Below are 22,633 nucleotides of genomic sequence, written 5' to 3'. Positions count from 1 at the left end.
AGCCAGTCCATCACATTGCATGGCCAGAGATCATTTCTGGGGCTGATGGCTTCAGCAATGTTGCTGTAGCCATGTAGTGGTGCAGAGTTTCTCACTGCCCGAGGAGTTAATTGCTCTTGGGAAGGTTGGGTGTGCATGTGAATGTGTAAGCAGAACTGTATCCTGCGGTTGTGGCTTTCTAGAGAACATTGGTGGATGGTTCAAAAACTAAAATAAGGATATTATTATTATCCATACATAATTTGATTCTTTTAGTCTGAAATAAGCCCCTGGTAAATTTATATTTACCTGGCAGCAAAAATATAAAACTTGGTTTGGCAATTGCATTTAGGAAAACATTAGGAACTCAGGGGAAAAAATATTGCCTGGCTGAGTATGTTGAACTAATGCTGAGAAATGGGGCTCTGTGAATCTGAATTCAACCCAGTTTTTCAAAGCTACTTATCCAGTCTCCTTCCAGTGTTGGCCAACTGACAGAAATTCAATATTTTTCTTTTAGTGAATGAAAAGTGTAGTCAGAAACAGCCATTGGGTCAGGATCATATGCAAAAGCTCCTCTTGTGCTTTTGTTTCCTAATTGCTCTTGGAAGGATTTTTTGGACTGGGCTGACGCAGTTGTGTGTGTGAATTTCCTGGCAAATAAGAAAGGTGACTGTGTCCAAAAGACATTTAAGAGTGTGAATTCACAGCCTTTCCATGTCTAATCAAGGAGCGTAAACCATTAGCCACATGTTCTCCATTTCCATCACATTTTTTCACACTTAAACAAAAACATGCCAAAGGAAAGGTGCTACATTTTTTAATGCCCCCAAATAGGAACCACAGGAGTCCATTAAATGCTGTGGTCATTTCCAGCATACAAATCAATTTTCCTTGTGGTGGTGAAGTGGTGAATAATGCCTGGTTTGTTTAAAGGAGCATGACTGATTTTGGATGAAGGATCCTGTCACTTTGGCATTTTTAGTTTTATTTATTGCATGCAACCGTATAAAACCTGGTACTGGTCTCAGTGCCAGGCTTACTAGTGGAAAAGCTGAAAGGACCACATAACTCCTGGTGCAGCAAAGAGGTTCTTCTGCAAGACATTTGCTGGACTCCTGAAAAATTATTTTGAATAACATGGCAGAGAAGGATTTCATCAGTTGGCATCTACTGGCTTTATTTTTTCTTCCATTTTGCCTGTGTCAAGATGAATACATGGAGGTGAGCAGAAGATCTTATAAACCAGTGGCCAAAATATTGCAAAGTCACCACCAGACTGGTCATAAAGGTTCCAGAAGCAGGGAAATATTGAAACAGCGGAATCAACTTATAGAGTGGACTGTTGATAATAGCACTTCTACAGACCAAAAAGTCCTGAGACCAGAGGTAGATGATGTAGAACTGACTACCTCAGATAGAGTCCAGGTACTCTGAATTAATCTTCTAAAGATATCTTTAAAGCTAATGAGATATTTTATTTTTTTTTGCTAATATTATTAGTGATATATTTATGAAATAGTTGTTATTAAAGCTGTGTATTGGTCTGTATCCTGCTGGGTTGCTTTATAGGATCTTTTAATTAGCTGGTAGAACCAGCAGTGGTTGGGGACACTGGTTTCAACATAGACAGCAACCCTTTGTTCTGATGAAAATGTGAACCTGTGAAATCATATATTCTGATATATAGTCTCTTAATTATCCCAAGGTATTACTTATTTAAAATATTAAAGTTTTAGAATTTTCTAACTCATAGGGATGTGACAGAAACTTACAGAGTTCTAGAGGTATTTGGAAAGATTCAATTAGCAGACAATATCTTTACTTGAAAATGACATATGTAAAGTATATTTTTTGAGCTTGAGAGAAACATAATGAAATTCTGAGTGTTCAAAAATTTTATTCTAAGGAGTAGCTTGAAAAAAACCAGGTACTAATGTAATGAATAGATTTAATAATGTATATCAACTTGAGAGAGTTTCAGAAGGAAAAAACTCACAGTGAAAGTCTAATCATCTGCAGTATCTGCCTTTTAAACTGGGAATCTTTTTATGCCTTTCATGCCACTTTAGATACTGTAGTCATTAGCTTACATCAAAGGGAAAATGTTATAACTTGATTATATATAAAATATTGCAGTACAAATTTAAAAGAAAAAAATCTGAAGGGCAGAAGATGAAGTTTTTCTAGCACTAGGCAAAACAAAATTGCACTCGAAGCTTTTTTCTTACCAATGTTTTTTAGAAACAGCAAGAACATGAGTGTTTTATTCCTCTAGCTGATAAAAATGTTTCAGTCCTGAAACATTTCAGTTCAACTTTTATCATTGGGGTTTTTTAAAACTCTCAGATCAAACTATGATATTTTGAATTGCCAAAATCAAGGACACGCAGACAAGTGTTGAATAATAACCTGCATCATGATAAGCAAAGGAGAGATTTGATTTTAATCCTGTCCAAGGCATGAAGAACTGAAACACATCCAAATACAGGAATAAGTTTAATACACCACTGTATTCCCTGTATTTAAATTTTATAGTGCCTTGCATTTTGTACTTCTTGGGCAGGAGCTAAATGTTCCTCCAGTGCATTCAGCAAAGCAGATATTTTAACTGTAAGCATGTTATATTGTGCTTGCAGTATATAAACAGTGTAAAACATCAGGTGCACAGTCCAAAGAGCCAGCTAGTGTGTGCAGTTCTCTCTACAGCTGCTTTCTACATACTATATACTATTGGCATCTAAAAAGACTCCCTTTTAAATCAACATAAGTTCAGATTTAATACATAATTTCAGGATTTAATACAAAATTATAACTTTATAGGGGTCAAACTCTCCCTCATGGAAAGTGTCACTGTGTTTGGGATGCATGTGTCTCTCGTCAGAGGGTTTAATGCAGTATGTTTGGAGTTGCCTGCTGGGGGAAGAGGCTCTGACATTAAAAATGAGCCCAGTGAGTCTGAGTACAGCTGATGATAGTCACTTACCTGCCAGACCCTCTCTAAGAAGCATTCTTTTTTTGGGAAATGATGCAATTTTTGGCTTACTGGAATGAAATGGAGCACTAACAGATGCATGACAGGGATAATCAATCACAGAGTGGCTTACGTAATAGGTGTTTTCCAGTTCCAGACTCCAGGAATTTCTAGGCAGATTAAAAACAAAGGTGGCACTGACATGTTTTAATTCATGTCAAACCTGTCTCTTCCCCTTGAGCTATGTGGAAACTGTTCAATCCTTAAGTTCCTACTTTCGTGGTTGTTTTAGGTGGAGTTGCTTTACCCAGCTAGAGAGAATTTAGGCTGGAGAATTTTACCCTCTTGTTAAAGTGTTTTAAAGGCCCTATTTTTTGTTGTGGACCAGAGAAAATAGCATTTGTCTTTGCAGTTATGTTTGCTGCACTGGGTGCAGGGCCAGTTTCCACACTGCTGTTAACTTATGTGAAATATAATGTGCGTTTCTCAAGCACAAGAACTCTTAGTGACTATGGGGAGCCATGACAGACCATTTTTCCTTTTCAGGTTGTTCTTTCAAAGTCTCTAGATATTCTTCATCCAAGTAGTGTTTTACCCTGAATTTTGGCAACTTTTGTTTGTTTCTTTGCTTAGAGAGGATGCATGGAGGGTGCTAGTGCCCACAGAGGCACACTATTTTACAGAACAGGAGCCAAGAATTGTTTAGGTGCATTACTCCTTTTCTGAATTGTCTTAAACCATAAAACAGCAACTCACAAAATTAATCACGAAGTTAAAAAGCCTGGGTCTCCAATTATGATTTGTTCACAGCTTTAAATTGAGGGGATTTTATAGACCATCTGTTGCCGAGAAATTTCTCCTACATACCAAATCACAGGAAATTTAGCATATAACCTCAGAAATATTTCCAGTTTTCTAGCTGTATTAGGATATCAATGTGGCAGATGCATTTCACAAGCTCCTAAATCATATTTATGTTCTGAGAGTAAAGCCAAAGATTCACTGTGGGATAAAATTTATGCACAAATGGCTACACAGAATGCCTTTGGCAAGTAGACTGTAATTAATCTCTGTGTCACATTTGAGTGTAATTTTACTTTAGGAACACATTTTTCCTTTAAATATACTCTTCATGAAGTTCTCTGTTTTTAGAGATCAAAAGAGTATCCTGAATATTCATTATACTTGGCAGCTGATTGTGAACATTTTTTCCTCTTAGTGAAAAGATCAGTAAAGATAATGAGTTAATATTACTTTATGACTTGCATAAGTAGTTATTTTGAAGTCAGTGGAACTATTTGCATACAAACAGACTGGCAAGACTTGCCTCATTTCACATGTAAGAACCTGCTGAGTTTTTTTCAAGGTAATGCCAAACAGCACTTGTTTATGACTGGCACTAGTTCGTTTTTTATGATAACACAGCTGGTTAGCTAATAATGTTGTTTAGGATTTCAGTGCATTGTGTGATAAAGACAAGTCACACCTGCAGACAGACTTAAGAGAGTCTCACATGCAGTCCACTTTGCTGGATTCATGTCTTCCCTTACCAAAAATCCACAGTTCCAAGTTTTTGGATATCTCTAGGCTGGTATGACTTATTTGCTCTTGGCAGGTGTGTATACAGTTTGCCTTCCCATTTAACATGAATATGAACTACTATCTAAAAAGAACCAGATATTTTAATCTCAGTGCAACAATCATCATAATTTTGAGGGGTACAAAACGCTTGCACAATTCCAGTCCTCCTGTACTTGTCTCCCTTTTAAGGACTGAAAATGAGCTGAAAAGTAGGCCTACTTCTTCTCTCATAGTAGGAAAATTATAAACAGTATACTGGGTGATTGTCAGCTATGCTCTTCCTAACAACTAGGAGACACAAAACAGCAAGACACATACAAACAGTTTCTCTGGGAACAGACAGTGCAAGAGTCAGAGCTCATTTTTCTCAGAAAATATGGACCTTGTCCAGAATTAAGCTAAAAAGCATAGCCTTGACCAAACCCATAAATATGAAGCTCTTCTGCCCATTGGTAAATCTTAACATTTTCATAACTCTTTGAATATGAAGGATACTTGTTTAGCTGTCAAGTCAGCCTTTATTCCCATGGTAACTTTATTCCCATCGTTGCTTCCAGCTGGAGGGAGCATACATATGTCCCAGTGGAGGAGTTGTAGTATTTTGGTTGTGGCATGAAAGGTGTTTTCTGAATCCATAAACTCCAAAGCCTCCTGAAATTAATGAATTCTGGGGGTGTGCTTGCTATTGTTCAAAACGCAGGCAGAAAGCTTTAGTGTTTCAGATGAAGTCGGCTGATGACACTGAGGGCAGAAATAAGCATATCTGTGTGTTCATTTGACAGCTCCCATCCCACCAGAGGCTCATTTGCTGCCATTAAACCAGTAAGTCTGCATTAGGAAAGTAATTTATCAGTGCTAAAGATGAGGGGAAAGAAAGAGGAGGAAGACAAATAGTAGAATTATTAGAGAAAAGTAGAGGTTGGATTGGTGTAATTATCCCTCTCTAGATTTTAAGAACTGCATCTCAGGATATTAGCAAAGAATTATAGGGGCAAAGAAACAAAGAGGGACAAATAAGGAAGAGGCAGAGAAATAAAATCAAACCCTGCACCTCTACCTTAGCTGACCCACTGGAAAATTTGTGGTGACTAAGCCTAGTTATGAAATCCAGTCAGAATTGAATGAGACTCCATTACTATAAATACAATAATTTGAAAAAGAAAAACACTTAAACAAATCTATTATTAAGCTATTACTATAGTAGCTGAGCTGCATATAATAAACTCATTCATTTATTTATGCTGCTATATTAGTTTCAGCATGCAAATAGGTTTTCATAGTTACACAGTCACCACTACAAATAATCAGAAGCCCCTAACACCATGTAAGTTCAAATTTTGGTTTTGTATCTTGGCAATTTTTTAGGTTCTCCTAACTTTAATAGCCCATAAATATGCAGGTCTGGGATCATGAATAGGAATATGCTGCACAGCTTTTTTTTTAATATATCCTGTGGGTATATAAGCTTGTTTGTCATCAAAGGTCAGTTGAAATGTGGGATCAGGATGGGAATCTCACTGAAATATGCATCGAAATTTCATTACTTGGCATCATTTTATTTTCTAAACCCTCATTAATTGACAGGATAAGCTGGTGTTTTTTTAATATTCATATAGCTCTTAGAACACTTCAAGAGCTATTCCCTTAAAACTTCCAAAAATAACGTCTTCTGGGACAACCCAGGCATGTGAGATTTCAGCCCAGATAAGAATTATTTCGAAAACTTACCAAATATATAAACAGAGAATATATAATGAAGACCCTGTAACCAACATGCATAAGACTGATGTCCTCCATGAATGCGCTACTTAAAGCTTATTTTTGTGCACTTAGCCCCCCCAGCCTGGACCACAGAATCCAGACTGTAGTTCCTGCTGCCGTGGTGACTTTGGAGTTCGACTCTATCAAGGGCCCCCAGGACCTCCTGGGCCCCCTGGGATGCCAGGTAAAGATGAAGTTTAATTAATTTTTTGATTAATCTAATTTCAGGCTATAAATTCCAGGTTATTCTATGAAATATCAAAGAGTGGCCCAAATATCAGTATTTGGGGACAGATTCAGCAACAAGTTTTTCTATAATTTCTGGGTAGACATATATTTTCAGTTATATTCTAAAGTATTTTCCACTGAAAACCTGTTTGTTATTAAAATTCAGCTTTCACAAATTCATACTGAAAGTAATCTTATTACATTTCTAGGGTAAATTAGTCTCTCTTCTTAAAGCAGCATGAAAATTCCATTAAAGTTGGAAGAACTTGTTCCCTGGAGTTGATTATTGCAATCACCTTTGTATATCCAGCTGTGTTACTGTGTACTGTATTCAAGAGATTTTCTTCATCTAGCATACTGCTAGCCAGTATTTTACAGAGACACATATACTTTTATTCTCTCATAGAAATTCCTTCATTTCCTTCTTTCATCTTGTCTTCCACAATAAATGCTACCTTTTTTTTTTTTCCCCATTAAAAATGCACAGAGAAGAACAGGATACACAAGAAAAGTGTGTACTTTGATCTGATAAGTGGTATGGAAATAGAAGAGCCTAGAGAAGGGAAAAAGTTAGTTGTATGTTGCTGTAACTTTGTTATAGCAGCTACCTTCAGGGATTTGAAAATCACCATTCCTAAAGCAGATGAGTAACATAAATGAACACATCACTGACCAACAGACTCATCTCATCTTCAAAAGCTTACATCTTCTGTTATCACAGTAAAAATGAAATTCAGTGACCCATTACTTATTAATAAATTGTTGGCTTCTTAGGAGCAGGACACAATTTTATACTAGACCCACACTTCTGAGACTGCAGTGGACGTGCTGGGACACAGCCTAGTCCTCTTCTCACGTATCCAAGTCCCACTTTCTTGTCACCACAGGATGCCACAAACAAATGGCTGGCAGCAACCTTCTGTACCCTGTAATTTCTCTGCCTCCTTCATCTGCTGGATTTCATATTGTTGTGCCTGTAAGGGGAACAACGGCAGTTGCTTTTCCCTTTGATTGAATCCAGTGTTGCTTGCAGACTTCTGTTCTGAACTGGTAGAAAAGTAGTTCTGGCTTTACATAAAGATCATTCTTGTTATTTTTAAGAGTTAAAGATTCCTCTATCCAAACAAAAATTTATATTTCTTTCACCATTTATCTTCCTCGTTTGATGTAATTTTTTTTCTCAATACAAAAAATCTGAAGAATCACTTTATCATCAGATGTGATCTCAAACAACACTATTGTTCTTGGAAATTTGTAACCAGAGAGAATAATCAAAGAAGAAGCAGAGTTACAGAGCACCTAACTTCAGTTCAGGTAGAATTAGAATAATGATGACATTAATTAATCCCCTGAGTTGAAAGATCAGGCTTTTGCTGCAGGAGGCATAATAATTGCTCAGTAATTCTAGCCAATTTTAAAATTTTCTGTCAGTTGCACAGACATTTGCTCAGTAATTTCCTCAGTAAACATCAGGGAGTAAGTAATACTGTAGAAGCAGGAATATGCTTTATAATGAGTCTTTTTACAATAAGCCATCTCAGAAAAGCTTAATTATAAAAATTCAGTCTCTCTTTAAATCTAGAAACATGCAGTCATCAACCCCTTCAAGCACCCAGCAGTCTGAGAATGCACACTCTCCTGTTTTTGGCACAGATGGGTCATAGAGCTAGTTAATGCTACAGCCACTCTTCATTTGTGTGGATGTGTTTTAAATACAGCAAAATGTTATTCAATGTTATCTTATCCTACCATAATTAACTTAAATTACCAGGAAGTAAGTTTTTACACCAAAGGAAAGCAAGAGAGCTTTTGCAGGCTACCTAGCATGTGTCAACAGGCAGTGGCTTTCCCTTTCCTTGAGCCCCACTGAGATCTTCTTGCACTTCTTCTCAGCAAAGCAACGACTTGAGACAACGGCAGGTTATACAGCAACACCAAGACAGCATGAAGGTTAACTCTTAAATATCAGTCTATGTCCTTCTGGAAACTTGCTCACCAAAACCTTCACCTTCAGTTTAAGCACGCAGCTGTTTCTTATGCATCACAACCCAGTCTGTGGTTTATGGTACTGAAGATTAGATGTGTTGCAAACGGGTGGAAGAGGACCCCGTCACACTTATCTGTTAAAATACATTACATGATTTAAGTTAAACAGAAGCTTTGCTTCCTTTCAGGAAATCATGGAAACAACGGAAACAATGGAGCAACTGGCCAGGAAGGAGCCAAAGGTGAGAAAGGAGACAAAGGAGATATGGGACCAAGGGGAGAGCGTGGCCATCATGGACCCAAAGGAGAGAAGGGTTATCCTGGGATTCCCCCAGAGCTACAGGTACAAATTCTCTGGTTCATGTTGGCTGTAGCAAATCTCAAGTTATGGTTTCCTTAATGGAAAACCAGCACCTTACTACTGTAAAATAATTAAGAAGTAAATCCCCCTGTAAATGAATACTGTAAGAGGCGTATATAGCCCTTGTCCTGACAGACAAACGTACTCTGCCAGATCTTCCTGGAAAACAAAGGGTTAAGTCTTTCTTTAGAGTTAGAATTCAGCTGAGAAATGGGCAGGAAGAAACACATGCTTCTCTCTGAGGGCAAAAAGCCAGTATCTAAGTTATTAAAGGAGAATTGCTGGGACTATCATTTTTCTACCAAGCTGTATCACATAATAACTGTGCTTCCTACAGCATATGAAAAGAGTAAAGGAGTCACTCACGCTTCTCAGGACAGTTAGGCTTTGTGAGATTCTCAGAAGCAAATGTATCCAGTTCCTCAAAGTATGGTCTCAAAATTTTGAGCGCAGAGTCCTCTAGTTTTAAAAAATTCCCCTTGGTAGATTTTTGTATATGTATATATCTAGATACCTTAAATATGTTGGGGGCCTTGTAGGTTCTGCCTATGAATGAACCCAAAAGCCAGATGAGCAGGGTTCAAGCTTTAGCTGTTGAGCTCAAGACTGTGTTGGCATAATCTCACAGTTTTTGCATTAGAGCTTCTTCATATCCCAGGAATCTGGCAGATGGCAGAGAGCTTATATATGTGTATATACATACTTACATAAATATATATATATGTATATATATACATGAAGCACAGCAGAGACACGTTGTAGTCCTGTTCTTAAAGGAACAAAAAGTACATGGCATTTGGATAGCTTAAGACCCCTGGTTGCTGTTGCAAAGGGGATATAAATGAGTTGCCCCCACTGTATATTACAGTGTAGCAATATACAAGCAGTTCATCTGCAATAGCAGGAAGACTTGACTGCCTTTATGACATAGTGCAGCTAGGGTGCTAAAGGCAAGATTTAGATGCATGGGGCAAGCCACTGAGATACACCCCTCCTGGTCTCCACCTTCCACAATGGAGGGAACTCCTGAAGGTCACATCAGCTGGCGTGGGGAATCCTGAAACACTTCAGAAGGCACCAGGTGCATTTGTGTGGGAAAATGATGGCAGTCAGATTCATCTCCAGACAGCCCACATGTGAGAGAAGCATCTAAGCTTCCATTATAATTTCTTAGGATCTTGAATAGCAACTCGGCTAAATCTGACAGTCACTACTGCTCTTGGGCAAATGGCACTTCAGACAACAGAGAGTATATAGATCTCCAAAAACTATAAGGGAGGTTACATCCTCCCTCATACAAACACTCTTAAGTGGAATCATCTTAGCCTTGACCTGATTTGTAGCCCCCAAACCAAATCCACCACAGAAGGGGCAAAATGGGATAAAGCACACACGCACAATGATAAATAGCACTTCAAACCCTCTGATGTTCTGACCTGTTTCCACATACACCCCTCTCAACTGAAGGACCTTGTTTTCCAATAACAGTCATTCATATATATTTTACACCCTCATAAAAGGCATGAAAATTAACAGTAAAATCAACAGTACAACCAACAGGTGCAGTGTGGAAAAATTACTCTGGATTTCTTGGAATTGTGTATGTTTGAACTCCTCACCCTGAAGGGGTGCATGAAGATGGGATAATTGCACAGAATACAACTCAGGATGAAAACAGTTTCAAAAATGGATGGACTTTTGTAATAAAGTAGAATTATTTTAGTAATCTTAAAGAATGAGCTAGAATTCATGATATAGCTGAATATCATGAAAACATAATTCCATTCAACACATATCCTTTTGCAATTTTAAAATGAACTATCACTGTTTTTTCTTACATAAAGATAACAGTAGTAATTTAATTAAAACTGAAAAATGAAAGAGAATGAATTAAAAAAAAGCTCATATTTTAATGCTGTGGTAGTTTGGTCTAGGCCTTCCTTGGTGACCAGTTTGTAGCCATGGAAGGGCCCAGATTTACCCAGTATTCCCTACAATTTTTACATAAGCCAGACTATAAGAAGAAAGGAGGGAAGCCCTTCGCTCTCTTTCCTTCCGGCGGCTCGGAGGTGCAGGTTCCCTGCTGTTGAGTCTGCCGGGTTGGGGAGCGAGGCCTGGTAAGGCCTTGTCGACCTTGGGAGGCGGAGGTTGCCGGCGATCGTCCCCGAGCGACTCTCGGTTGTCCCAAGGAGAGTAGTGAGATATTTCTTTGCTAACTCTTTTAGTTGCTAGATATTGGGCTACTAATCAGGATATATATATATATTTTATTTTGGTTTTGTTCCTTTTTTTCCCTTCCCCCTTCCCTTTCCCTTGTGAAACTGTATATATATTTCAACTGTATATAACTGTAACATAAGTGTAAATATATTTATATATATATTGCTATAGCTGTCTCTCTCATTTTGGTTTTTCTTGGTTGTTTTTCTCCCTCTTCTCCCTGAGGTTTGGCGGGGGGGGGACTTTTTGTGGTAAGGTTTGGAGACTTGGCAAGGAGCCAGCTTCAAAACTTATCAAATACCTATTTCCAAATAAAATGCCATCACTGCTTTTAACAGATGTGTTTAAAAATTCTTATGGCATAGCATATCATTTCTTGTTAGCATCATGCTTAAAAATTTTACAGTTGGGGTAGGTATAGGAGAAAACACTTTTGAATACAATACTGTTTTAAGTACAGGATTATTTTGGAAAACTTGGTATATCCCTGTTGACCTGTTACTTCTAAATGAGACCTAGGAAGAAAGGACATCTTTTTCAGCTCTTCTGATGAGCCCAAGGAAAGCAGCTTAGGGTCAAAGAGACTGTGAAATTGAATCTAGACAAAAAGCAACAAATACCATCAAGCTGTCACTGCAGCTGCTTTCCTTTAACACATGATGAACTTTGATGTGATCCTGGCTGAGAAGCAAGACGTTAACAATTTGCCATCATAGAAAATGCATCCATGCAGGGATAGGGAAAATCAGCCCAAGCCTTCAGCTCACATCTGGAGCTCCTTAAATTTCTGAACAGATGGCTAATGATTTCCGTTGTTGGATCCAGACTTGAATTTGATTGTCTGTTTTGGTTTTGTTCTCATTTGGATCTGAAATCAAAAGAAGTTTGGGATGGTTTTTTATTCTTTAAATACCAGTGTAACTGGAATGACACCAAAAAATGTCATTTTTGTGATGGGCTGTAACAACTGGAGGTGAATATTTGTCATGTAAAATGTTGAGATAGAAATAAATAGACGAGTCTTTATGTGACCTTCTGGCAACAAAGTTCAGCAATTCTGCCTGTACCCCATTTACTGACAGTCACATGAGGGGGGATCATACACTCACAGAATAGATCACCCCTGTCCCTGACCATGCAAGCTGGCAGGATCATTCCCTGGTATCTTGCTGAAGGTAATTTGAGTTGTCCAATGTGGACATTTTGCACTGCTTCCTATGAAACATTTTCGACGACAAGAAGTAAAATGTGAAGTTGAAACACAGTTCACACTTTCTTAGTTTCCTCTTTTGGTCACCACCACTCTCTGTTTTCATGACTGAGGACAACTGATAAGAGATAACAAACACTGTGAATGTTGAGTTTTAGCAGCTGCACTTCTAGAGAACCACTAATAAAACTGCTAAATGCATCTCTAAGGTAGTTAGAGCTAAGAAACACAAATCTGTATGTACTTTACCAAATATCATTTATTTTCACACATTTAATTAAAGCAATATGCAGTGTAAATGCATTGCGGAATATATAAAAACTATATAAAACACTTCTGTCAGAAACACCATCCATTTTGACACCATTTTTCTGTTGCATCATCCTACAGAGACTTAAAAGTAGATAAAATCTGAAGTGAAGGTTCTGACCTGAAAAAACTTGAACATACACTTTACAGTCATGAATAGTCCAATTGAATGTAAGAAGCCTAGACTCTTCCAGGTTCATTCAATGGGAGTTTTGTTACTGGAGTTTATTGGCCTTGGAGCAAGCCCTAGAAGAACATCTCTGTCAGGAAAATAAACAGACTGCAAATACAGGGGAAAAAAAATTTGTAGTTGATTGCTCTACACATGTGCTTTTCATGAACGATTGCCTGAATAAGAACTGGATTTTTGCAGGTCGCATTCATGGCTTCGATGGCTACTCACTTCAGCAACCAGAACAGTGGTATCATCTTCAGTAGCGTTGAAACCAACGTTGGGAATTTTTTTGATGTCATGACTGGGAGATTTGGTGCTCCAGTGAATGGTAAGCATTTTCAAAACAAAATAATGCAATTCTTGGAGCTGTAGGGAATAATGATGAGACACTGTTTAACTGCCTTTGCACAAGGCACTGACAAGATTTGCTCTGCATAGCTTTTGCTACCTACTTTCGACAAAAATTAATTGAAAACTGAGCACAGCAAGAGAGATCTTGCCAGCCAGTGAGACTAGTGCTGGCACAAAGGCAGGAGGAAGAGGCATGGCCAGGGCTGGGGAGGGAGCAGGGCTTTGCTGTGGCCTTCAGCCACTGTGATGAGAGAACCACAGGCTCGATGTTGTAGCAGCAGCAGCTTCACAGCAGCCTCCTCTGCCTTCTACCTCCAGTAACTCTCTTCATCCCCATCTTCCCCCAGTTCAGCTGTGAGCTGACCTGCAACAGATGTGTGGCTGGAAATGAGGCATTGCAATTCTCCACGGGTTATTTTTCAGCTGCATCTATCCCCCATCTTATGCAGCTGTGGTGTGGGAAGAACAACCCCTGCAATATGCAGAACTAAAATTAAGCAGATTTTGGAATGCTATAAGCAGAAGCAAAATACCCACTTATAACTGGAAGGCAGTTTTGTCCTCAGCTGTTACATTTTCTAAGCAAGAAGCATAAATCTGCAGCATGATTACCCCCCTCTATGAAGCAAACATGTTGTATTTGGAAATCTTTTCAGGAGTGTATTTCTTCACATTCAATATGATGAAACATGAAGATGTGGAGGAAGTGTACGTGTACCTGATGCATAATGGTAATACAGTGTTCAGCTTATATAGGTAAGTGAAGGGTCAGACCATTTTAATGCAAAAAACATGCTTCTACAGAAGTGATAGCTTGCTTGTATTTCAAGAAATGTGAAATTGCTAATTTTTTTAAGAAATTCACTAGGGTAAAATAACAAATAAGAAGAACTATTTTATTTTGCCCTTCTCAGCTTGAAAATTTGGAGCATAGACACCACAGATTCTGGACCTAAAATTAAGCCTTCATGACAAATTTCTCAAACTCCAGGAAAAGGAATTAGCACTCCAAGTCAGGGTTGGAGTTCAGTAGTAATGCGCTGTCATTCTGCTAATATATATCTTCATCCTTATTTTGCCTGTCAGATATAGGAAATAACAAGGTGTTCAGCAACTAGTTACAGCCTTGTTAGAGATGAGGGGAGAGCAATTTACTTTTAAGTTGAAAAGTGTTTAAATTGCAGTAGTAAAGATGAGTAAGAAGCAAAGGTCTTCCATTTACTGGCTTTATCATTAGCACACCACCAAAGGTTGCTTCATTCCTGATAGATCTTTCCTGAAAAAGTGCTCTATTTTTTTTTGCCCTGAAGCACTGATGTCAGAAAAGGCAACAGGTGGAAGCAAGGGAACCAACAATCATGCAAAGCCAGGAGGTTAGCCCACATCAAACGTATCTATGTTCTAAGGAAAGGCCTCAGGATGGAGTGAGCTGCCTGTCTCTGCCCACTGACTGTGCTGGGAGCACAGGGGCTCAGCTCACATCAGACTCCTGACCTGGAGGCATTTAAAATTAGCTGGGATGACTTCAAGGGAAAAGAAACATCACAGGAAATCTGCAGTGTTGTGATGAATGAGCAGAGTTTTATCTCAAACAAAAAATTTGTTCCTGTGCCCTGGAAAAAGTTAAAATTCCAGAACTTCAAAAAGGAATGAAATGACGCAATTAGGTAAGGCGCAAAATTTGACTAGGAGATCAAATGCAGAAAGTTGCCCAAATATCCTTATAAAGCTGAAAAAATGTTGGCAGCCTTTCAAGGAAGTTTTGCTCAGGATAACAATGTACTTTCTTGGATTTTTTTTTTTTGTTTGCTTAATCATTGTTGGGAAACAAAAACATGACTTATGTAAAATATTCATCCACAGCTATGAATCCAAAGGGAAAGCAGATACTTCAGGAAACAGTGCAGTCTTAAAACTCGCCAAGGGAGATGAAGTTTGGCTGCGAATGGGAAATGGAGCCCTCCACGGGGACCATCAACGCTTCTCCACCTTTGCTGGGTTTCTTCTTTTTGAAACCAAGTAAAAGAAGAAACTATTCAACAGATGTTTATCTGAGGAAACATCTTTTTTGGAACTGGTATTTTTCACTGGGCTGTGTAATAACATTACAACATCGGAGGATCAAGAAGGCTTGTCTTGATGCAATGTGTTGCTATTTGTGTATCAGAGATGAGCTGAATACATTGTGTAACTGACACAGAGTCACAGAATATGTATAGTCATTTGGGTTGCACCTATTGAATCGTTAAATGTTGCTACTCCTCTTTTTCCCGAAGTGAATGAAAAGCAAAGGAAGTGAGTTTAAGTAATTTAGAGAGCAGTTTACCCAGTAAAGTCAATTTTGTCTGTAAATATACTTTAGTTAAGTATATGTCAGGAATTGAACACTTGATTCAAGTTTTTCTAATCATTTATTCAGTTCTTATTACATGTTCATTAAAGTTTGCATCATGGAAACAGGCCTGAATGTATTATAAGCAGGCTCAGTTGAGACCAGATCTAAAGGAGTAAGTTTGTACTGGATTAGAATGAGCTCCTCAAATAGAAGAAGAAAATGTGAAAATAAAGATGTCAATGATTCAGGTTTATTGCATTTCCATCTCAAACCTCTGATGATGTATCTGGTGTCATTTTTCACAGATTTTTAGCACATATTTATGCTTACTCTCTCTTTTAATGGAAGAGTGTTAGTAGTTCTTGCCTTAGTAGCAGCTTGAAGGTAAGGTAATATAGTCTGCAGTGTGAAGGGGATCAGGCAGGGGAACTGTAATGTTTCTTCCTAGCCTTAAAACTTTTCAAATCTGATGTAACTGAATGCAGGGTGTCAAAGCAGAGGTATATACGCTAGAGAAACCAGGATACGCCAACAGCACAAACAGAGAAACACAAGCTTTGTGGTGTTTGGAGCTCTTTTAGAAGGATGTACCTTATAATATTGTATATTTACTTAACAGTGAAGTTGTCGATACAGTTTTCCTAGCAGCTTTCCAAGAACCAATATTTCAGGAAAAGCCATTGCAAAGCAGCAGCAGCTAATCCAGTTCAATATTTAACTGGTGAAAGCAAATGCTGTCTGGCTTAGAAGTTCTGGTCCCAGTAAACTGAGCCACTCTTCGGCATTAACATTTATCACCACCTTTTCAAAATTTGGATACCTGAAATTCTGTCTTGCTATTTTCTCTTCATTGAAGTCAGCACCAAAGTCAGTACTGAAATTTGAATGTATTGTCTGCTCCTCACACACAACCTAATGAAACATAAATCCCGTTTTAACAGATATTACCTGCCATGAATGTATAACAAGCAGGTGAGGTTAGGAAAACATTTATTTTAAATTCTTTCTTACTGGATGCAGACAGCAGCAGCAAAACAACAGAGCAAATGAATCAAAAACTGCCCTAAGAATCTGTGTGTCCTTTTACATGTTCCTAGCGTATGTAACCACATTGTATGAAGAAAAATGCATGTTGATACTTGATGATTATGACTTGTGATTTTTTAGTTTTATGCATCAACCACTGAAAATATTAGCTTTAATGAACTGTTGTCCAATGAGTTTTATCATTTCTTTATGAACTTGGGTCAGGTTTGCACCACATAGGTTTTCAAAACCTGAGACTATGTTATTTTAATAAGCTTACTTTGTAAATCACACATTTATCCAATAAAGATTAATGGTAACAAAACTATCACTCATTTGTTCATATCCACATTTACCAAGGACCTTGCCATTTGGAGACTATGAAGATATTCTTAATATGTTTTTTCTAGGCATTCATTTTGCTACTGAATGGAAGAAAGACAGCATTAAGGGTTAAAATATATTTATTTTACATATATACATATATATATACACACACATATATACATAAAATTTAAATCCTCAAGGTTTTCTTTGGGGACTTAATTTTCCTTTATGATATGGCCATTTTAATCCATTTTGGTCATAATAAAGCACTTAGAAACTGTGAGACATACACTCATTTTCAGCTCCTTTACATTATCCCTTTTAATGGTCATAATATAAAAGAAAGCAGTGTTTTGCCATACCTGTTTTGAGTTGTTTTCACAAGTTTGTTCAACTTGGCCTGCTAAGAGTGGAAAGTGACTAAGAATTATCGTAAAGCATCTGATAACCGAAAAGCAGCATGGTCTCAGTCCCCAGGTGAAAGCTAAAGAGTTTTTTGCATCAAGGTTAAAACTTTCTAGGTTTTGTATGAAATTTCTACAGTCTTTTATCTGCAAAATTATTGCACAATCTCTGCTGACTGAGTGTTGTAACACTTAAATAAATGGTTAACTTACACATAAATTTCAAGATCCTTCAAAATATAGCAGCTGATGTGAATATCTGTGTATGTTTGTTCCTGTTCCTCAACATAAACAAGCTTTATATTCAGTAAGTCATGTGGAATGTATGGGGTTTTTTCTCAGAAATGTTCACAAAATTTAGTCATCTTTCCATTGCTCCTGATAGTTGAAAGCCTCTTGCTTAGCATATCCTCAAGGCGAAACGTCCTGTCTCAGAGACTTTTATCCTCTGTTATAAAATAAGTGGTATCTTATAAATTTTGTTATGACTGAGAAGCCTTCCGGCCACTGAAAAGCTGTAATTTGGAGTATACTTAATGGCTTTTTGTCTTTGCTAAGATGAATCTATATCACTCCAACTCCCTGAGCTTCTAGATTTAACCAAAACTTGGCAAGACCTGAAAGCCCTTGCCTGCCATGAGGGCTGTGGTTTGGTGGGTGATGTCCTGTCTCTGTGGTGGGAGCTGGCAGCCTGGCAGGAGAAAACACTTCCTAACACAGAGCCAAGCTGAGCCCTGCTCTCTGTGAAACACCACCCTCCACTCCTGGTCCTCCCTTCCCCCAGAGCTCCAGGGACCGCTGTCCTTACCTGTGACATCTTTGCAATGTAGCAATTCTCATCTCCAGCTGCATCAGGAGTATCGAGTGCTGTGTTTTGCAGAACAGGGCTGTGTGTGGCTTGAGGGGTGCTGGGTGGACTCCCTTGGCAGGGGTAAAACACAACTTCTGTGCAAGAAATACGTGAACCAGAATGAAACCAAACTGAGGGAAAGCATCATAGGGCTGGGTCCCAGTTTCATGAGTGGTGTTCAAAGAAAGCAGAAAGCAGTTTAATTAGAAATCTTTGAGAAAAAAAAGAGTCTGTGGTTTTAGTTTCAGAGGCTAATCCATGGCCTGAGGGTGACTGAGTCGATTCTGAAGAAGCAATTTAGATTGACAATAGTTTGCAGCCTCAGTCCCACTGGAAACCTTGTGAGCCAGACTACAGGCTTTAAATAAAGAAATATTTTTCTAAAGAGAAAATAAGGAACACAACTTTTCACTTAGATCTTTCATCTTTTCCTCTCTTTCACTGTGTCCTACATTGTACCCTGCTGTTTTCTGAAGCAGTTTTTAATAAAAGTGGTTTTGAATTAAAACTTTTTTGCCTCCTACTTAGTTCATATAATTAAAATTGTTTTTTGTGCTCAGAACTATAAAAAAAAATTCACACAAGGACAAAACATGCAGGGAGTCGCTGAGTAGTGTGTGAAAAGACCCATAGCTGTTCATTTTGGTGAATCAGTAGCAAAGTTTCTCTAGTTTGAAGTTAGTTCCACTTCAGCAACCAAAGGAAATAAAAACTGAGTGTTCAGTTCTGATTTAAAAATATGAGGCAAAAAAAGGAAGTGTGCAAAGCTGTTCTCCAGGCTGGTTGTCATACTCAGATGCCAGTGAAGAAAGACACAAAATCTAGAACATATCTTCATAAATTAAAAGAACTTGGTAGAATGTGCACTTCTTAGTATGACCAGGTTCCCTCTTACACCAAAGGGTGAGAGTTCCTTTAGTCCTTGGGCCAAACCACACAGTTATAGCAGGACTTTGAGCATCTGCAGTACCATTAATTTTCACTATCTGTTTCCTTGAGGGAATTATGCAGAACAGGAGTAGTAGTAGCAGAAAACAGCCATACTTCCCAAGCCTTATCACCTGGCCCTCTGGTTAAATTGACAAGAAAAACCAAAGCAGTGTCAGAGTCTATTCTTTGTCCGAGAGTTACCATCTGCCTATGCTGATGAGGCTTAATTAAACTCTCTCAGCCTCTGTACCAGGGTGTCTGTTTGCAAAACTGTCTGTTGGGACTGATCTCTGGCTTGTGCTAACTTTGAAGTAGTACTTAGGAAGTTGGGCAGATACTCCTTGTCATGGACTAAAGGCATTCACTGGACCATTATGCTAATGCAGCTGCATTATCCATCCATTTCGCTAACACAACAATACAATCCAGCAACTCCCAGACATGGAAAGCATTGTTGCTGTTTAATTCACTAGTACTAGTGTTCCTGAGTACCTTTTAGGCTGCACAAGGACTGGCAACAGGTGTGGGAAGAGACTATGCTAGCTTCTTGATATTGCATGTTCCTCCCAACACAAGTAACTCATTAGGCCACTCTTCTGTTACTGGACGGAAAAACTCAGCTGCATATGGTGGCATGAAGTCAGTAAGGATGACAGTGGGAGAGGCTCAGTGCTGTGCATCTCCATGTGGAATGGGACAGATCATCCTCCATGAACACATTTACAGAACAATAAAACCCACGTGGGGCAAGGTTTTATTGAACAAAGAGACTCTTTGTGTTAACCAGTGAAAAACTGAAGAAATGGAATGATATTCTTCTGCTTTTTTTGAAAACAATCCATCAGACATAAAAAAAAAATCCAAAAAAATAGTGTTTTAAAAGAATTACATCGCTACAACACCAAGAATGGAAATATCCATGTTAAAATTATCTTCGACATCTTAGCTTCCATTTCCTGTGAATGTGTCTCACAGTGTGTTCCTTCCATCATCCAGTCACATGCTGCTTCTTGGCCTTGTGCAGCAGCAAGTATAGGATGCTTGCTGAATATGGAATTGCCCATACACTGCAATGTGATAGCAAGACATGAATATATAGAAAATCTTCATTCAGTAACTACATCCACATGTACAGTTAATGAAGCACAATAACTATAGAAAACAGAGCACACTAATATATAAGAAAGATCAGCAGAATTAAATTAACAGCAGTAACCTCCATTTTACAATAGTTTCTAAGAGCTTTGTTTTCCACTCTTAGCCATTTTTTGACAAAAAACCACTGCAGGCTCTCACAGTGTAGTAAAGTTGATGAAAATCAAGGAAGTCCATAAGGACTAGAATTTCAGGCCAGAACATTGGAATTCAGAGTTTGTGCCATTCTGCTACGTCAAAAGTCCTGGTTCGCAGCTTGAAAGTGCAGGATGAAATTTAATTTCTCTCCTGTTCATTTTTTAAACTGGAAAATAGTAGAAGTATGGTTGTTTTGAGTAAAATCTTTCAGATACTGCACTTCAGATCAATGCTTTCTTCCCTTCAAGACTACCTGCTTCTCAGAATGTTTGTTTTCTCAAATTATTAAAGGCTCAGAAAATAAAGAACAGGTATTATGCGTGTGCCAACAGGTATTATGTGTGTGCCATAAGGCACACATAAATGGCTCATAGGCAAGACGATGGAACAAGTTCATAAAAATAAGGGTTTCTCAATCCATGGCCCTACCAATGCAGGAGAAATTGTCTTTGATGAATGTGGCAGACATCATTATCTGTCAAGAATGGCTCCCTGGAAGTAAGTTTAGGGCAGAGTGGCCAAGCAGTAGTACATGTGGTGCCCAGCATAGACCTAAAGCTCAGTGTACAGGGAAAAAAAATTGCGAATAACCCTAGATTTTCCAGTCTGTACAACAGTGGTTAATAATAAACTCATAGGAAAATATTTTCTCCTGATTACCTAATATAAGGATTATCTACATAAAGCTACTTGCCATTCTCTCCATCTAAATCATGGAAGTACAGTCACAGCTGTGAATCAAAGGAAAGAAGAGTATTTAGCTTCAGATACAAGGGTTAAGGTTCAAAGTACAGAAAACACAGTCACAGGCATCAGTAATTTGTTCTCCTACTTTTAACAGAGTATCAGGGGGCAAATTTCGGGCACTGTGAAAGTTAATGGCAAAGCTTGTTCACTGCAGCAAGGCCAGATCATCACCTCGATGACTGACTAGAATAAACTACTCACAAACAGTACTTTTTCTAGGATATGTCAATTTTAATGACGGAGCAGCTTATACAATCACTTTCTGTGGATGAGACGGAGCTTGTATTTCTAAATCTATAATTCATAATCTCAGATACACAGAGACAGATTTGCAAGCAGCATGGATTCACAGCTACTTTAGAAGAGTACGATGGCCTCAGGATAGATTTTTTGACAGTGTGAGATGGGATGTACACTTAAGAGAGTGAGCAGTGATGTGCAAATCCACACTCACAGAAGCAGAGAAACACAGAAAGGCAAAGAAATGCTTGAAACAGAAGAGTTTATTGAAATTGCAGAGATTAAGGTGCTGCATTTGACAAGCACATTGTACAGGGGACAGTGTGTCACAACAGCACGCAATATGAGGTCAGAAATGTGGAGTACCACCTGCAACATCTTTGTGGATATCAAAAAGTGTTATGAACGGAGCACAGCTTCTATTCAGGCAAGGTATAAATGCAGGCTTTGGGATAGAACAAACATACCTGAAAGCTTTGATAAACTTGGGACACAAAAATACCATCATAAATTCCATGAGAATCTTTAAAGGTCTCAAATTCAGTTTAATGTAGATATGTTTGAATTTACTAGAAGAGGTTCACCTTATGTCATGACCTACTAGTTACATTTTTAAGCAATTACATAATTATCAAGACTTGGAATATTATAACAGATGTGAGCTATTCTTGCTTTTGCATTTAACAAAAAAAACCCCAAACTCTACAGATACTAGTATTTCTTTAAACATGTATTAGGATGGACTAAATTGGAAACCATAAACACATAAAAGGGGAGAATCAAGGTTTTGTGTACAGCTATAACTTCACATTGCTGCCTTGGTATTTTTTCAAAGGACTGAAAATTAAGAGTAATTTTAACCAACAAATCTGAGACCAGCTGTAAAAGTCTGGCATGCATTGTAGCCAGCCTGTATTGTAGAAGTGCCTGTACCTCTGCAAGAAATGTTTATATAGCACACAGTATATATAGTTTCATTTTTAAACACTGATATAGACAGCAATTCACTGATATAATTCAATAAAGCACACAAAAGCACCCTGACAAGGGGTCTTGCACCCATAGTGCAGATTTAACCCCAAAACAACTTCCTTTCCTACACTCATTGCCTTGGCAGTGATGAATTCATACAGCCTCCTATTTGCTGTTGCATATTAATGATAAATATTAAATGGTATTGCATAAATAAAATACTGCACTGTTTTCACTGGAAGTCCATGCTAGAGGAGGACTCCTTGTTTTTAACATATATTTTGTACTGGCCAACTTGCTGCTTCAGGAGAGTTTGCTGGACTCAAATCACTAGTCTTCATCTCATAGTTAATTAGAATATCTGTTTCTCTCTC

At 38.2% G+C, this 22,633-nt stretch overlaps 1 protein-coding gene across 2 annotated transcripts; it reads left to right on the top strand.

Moving 5' to 3' along the window:
* Positions 1-1,015: 1,015 nt before the first annotated feature.
* Positions 1,016-16,821, top strand: C1QTNF3 (C1q and TNF related 3). 2 transcript variants are annotated; one of them, XM_032676745.1, is made up of 6 exons: positions 1,016-1,203; positions 6,368-6,479; positions 8,698-8,852; positions 12,983-13,112; positions 13,792-13,891; positions 14,999-16,821. In XM_032676745.1, the coding sequence occupies exons 1-6, from the start codon at positions 1,120-1,122 to the stop codon at positions 15,156-15,158; spliced, it is 741 nt and encodes a 246-aa protein (XP_032532636.1). In that variant the 5' UTR covers positions 1,016-1,119; the 3' UTR covers positions 15,159-16,821. The 2 variants fall into 2 exon arrangements, with proteins under 2 accessions (XP_032532636.1, XP_032532635.1); XM_032676744.1 differs by having other exon boundaries at positions 1,028-1,407.
* Positions 16,822-22,633: the final 5,812 nt, after the last annotated feature.

The sequence above is a fragment of the Chiroxiphia lanceolata genome, chromosome Z (genome assembly GCF_009829145.1).
Source record: "Chiroxiphia lanceolata isolate bChiLan1 chromosome Z, bChiLan1.pri, whole genome shotgun sequence".
NCBI lineage: Eukaryota > Metazoa > Chordata > Aves > Passeriformes > Pipridae > Chiroxiphia > Chiroxiphia lanceolata.
This window is presented reverse-complemented; position numbering and strand designations above follow the sequence as displayed.

Coding starts and splice junctions, on each gene's coding strand:
- C1QTNF3 (XM_032676744.1), top strand. CDS start 1,120: ATGGCAGAGAAGGATTTCATCAGTTGGCATCTACTGGCTTTATTTTTT. Junction 1,408..6,367: donor CTACCTCAGATAGAGTCCAG/GTACTCTGAATT, acceptor TTGTGCACTTAG/CCCCCCCAGCCTGGACCACA. Junction 6,480..8,697: donor TGGGCCCCCTGGGATGCCAG/GTAAAGATGAAG, acceptor GCTTCCTTTCAG/GAAATCATGGAAACAACGGA.